The 2,305-nt window shown below is 37.8% G+C and overlaps 1 protein-coding gene across 1 annotated transcript; it reads left to right on the top strand.

The window, feature by feature from the left end:
- Positions 1-391: 391 nt before the first annotated feature.
- LOC140872313 (vignain-like) lies at positions 392-1,741 on the top strand. The gene is made up of 4 exons (XM_073275133.1): positions 392-836; positions 921-1,159; positions 1,241-1,381; positions 1,487-1,741. The coding sequence occupies exons 1-4, from the start codon at positions 392-394 to the stop codon at positions 1,739-1,741; spliced, it is 1,080 nt and encodes a 359-aa protein (XP_073131234.1).
- Positions 1,742-2,305: the final 564 nt, after the last annotated feature.

Below are 2,305 nucleotides of genomic sequence, written 5' to 3'. Positions count from 1 at the left end.
TCGTTTCAGATAAAAATAATTAGAATTCTCAAAAATCGAAAAATATAGGAATTAAGATTTAATTTTGACGTTATACATTACCAAAACCAGAGATGTGCAAACCGAGCAAAGTAAATTGCAAAGATCTCACAAAGTTTATAGATTATTTGAAAATAATTTTAAAATTAACTTGAATTTTCCTGCCACAATTCCAAAAAACATATAGAATATTAATATTAATATTGCTGGGCAATTGTCTCGAGTACATAACATCCCCTTTATAAACAGAGTCAATAGTTAGCTTTTTTCATCCTCAAACTTCTCAGTTTAGTCCCATTATCTTAAACTTCACTCACATATAATTTCAGCTCAAACTTTGATATATCATATATTTAAAACATAGCTAGTGATCATGGCAATTGGGAAGCTTTTTTTGGTTTTCCTTTGCATGGCTATGGTAATTGGACTAGCAAAAAGCATAGAATTCACAGAAAAAGACTTGGCTTCCAATGAGAGCCTGTGGGACTTGTACGAGAGATGGCGTAGCCATCACACCGTTTCGCGCGACCTGAGCGAGAAACGGAGGCGTTTCAATGTGTTCAAGTCGAATGTGCACCACATTCACTTAGTGAATCAGATGGATAAGCCTTACAAGCTGAAACTCAACGAGTTTGCTGATGTGACAAACCACGAATTCAGAAACTCCTACAGCTCGAACGTCAAGCACCGCAGGGCGATTCGAGGGAGTCGGCCTAGCACCGGGTTCATGCACGGGAAGGCCGATAGTACTCTGCCTGCATCAGTTGATTGGAGGAAGCAAGGTGCAGTCTCTGGTGTCAAGAATCAAGGCCAATGTGGTACGTTTTTCGGATTTTTCATCGCTCCGTTTTCGGCCTATTTACGATTGAAATGGAGCTTTTTTGTTTCGATTATATATGTAGGTAGTTGTTGGGCGTTTTCTACTGTGGTTGGAGTTGAAGGGATAAACAAGATTAGAACAGGTCGATTAGTGTCTTTGTCCGAGCAAGAACTGGTTGATTGTGATCGTGAAAAGGATAACTCCGGCTGCAATGGCGGGCTAATGGCGGACGCGTACGACTTCATCACGACACACGGCGGCCTAACCGCGGAAAACATGTATCCTTACAAAGCTAGAGATGGCAAATGTGATGTAGCAAAGGTGAATTCATTTTTTTTTCTACTTCTTGAAATATCAAGAAATCAACCTATGGGATTTAGTTCCATCTTATCTTTATTGTAGATGAATGCACCCGTCGTGACGATCGATGGGCACGAAAACGTGCCACCAAACGACGAAAACGCGCTGATGAAAGCCGTTGCAAACCAGCCTGTGTCTGTTGCAATCGATGCTAGTGGCACCGATATGCAGTTCTACTCAGAGGTAAATATATATGACTTAGAAAATGTTTCGCTATGGATCAATACATAACAGAAACAGAATTAATCTTATAACTAATTTATGCACGTGGTATTCGATTAATTTTAGGGCGTTTTCACCGGAAACTGCGGCACGGAGCTTGACCACGGGGTGGCCGTAGTTGGATACGGGACAACTCTAGATGGGACTAAATACTGGATAGTGAGGAATTCTTGGGGGCCGGAGTGGGGCGAACAAGGATACATAAGGATGCAACGGGACGTGGAAGCGAAAGAAGGGCTGTGTGGGATTGCTATGGAGGCTTCATATCCGATCAAATTATCATCAGATGATCCTAAATCAGCAGCAAAAGATGAACTTTAGATTGAATGAAACTTCATAGACAGTCGAAGTAGGTTCAAATAATATACTAGAGGTGTTTCATGTGATTTGCTAGCGTTTTGATTGATATATGTTTAGTCCGGAGGAATAAAAGTGTCATGAGATTATGGTGCTTGTGATCCATAGTTTAAAGTTTCTTTTGTATTACTTTTCATATTAATTAATTGAAAATTTATAGACAATTAAGATATATATATTTTATCATGCATCTACATGTAAAGTTAGTATATTCTTGTATATGTTCCATGCTACCTTTCCAGTGATATTCCAAAATATATTCGGTAGTCAAAAAGGGGTGTTTTTCAACATGAAAATAAAGTTGTGGTTTCTTTTAGGCCATCAAATTTAAACTTAGGCACCGTTCTTTTCACCGTATTACTAATATATGTATAAGTCATCTCATCTCATCTCACGTTCTTCTCATCATATTATTTATCCATATATTTACTATTTATTTTACATCAATCAAATCATTAATTATTTATCTCACATCAATAAAATCATTGGATTCAAATTACTATATTACCCTTTATAAATAATATAAAT

The sequence above is a fragment of the Henckelia pumila genome, unplaced genomic scaffold (genome assembly GCF_033568475.1).
Source record: "Henckelia pumila isolate YLH828 unplaced genomic scaffold, ASM3356847v2 CTG_461:::fragment_3, whole genome shotgun sequence".
Classification (NCBI taxonomy): domain Eukaryota; kingdom Viridiplantae; phylum Streptophyta; class Magnoliopsida; order Lamiales; family Gesneriaceae; genus Henckelia; species Henckelia pumila.
Note: the sequence above shows the minus strand (reverse complement) of the source record. Positions and strands in the feature narration are given on the sequence as shown.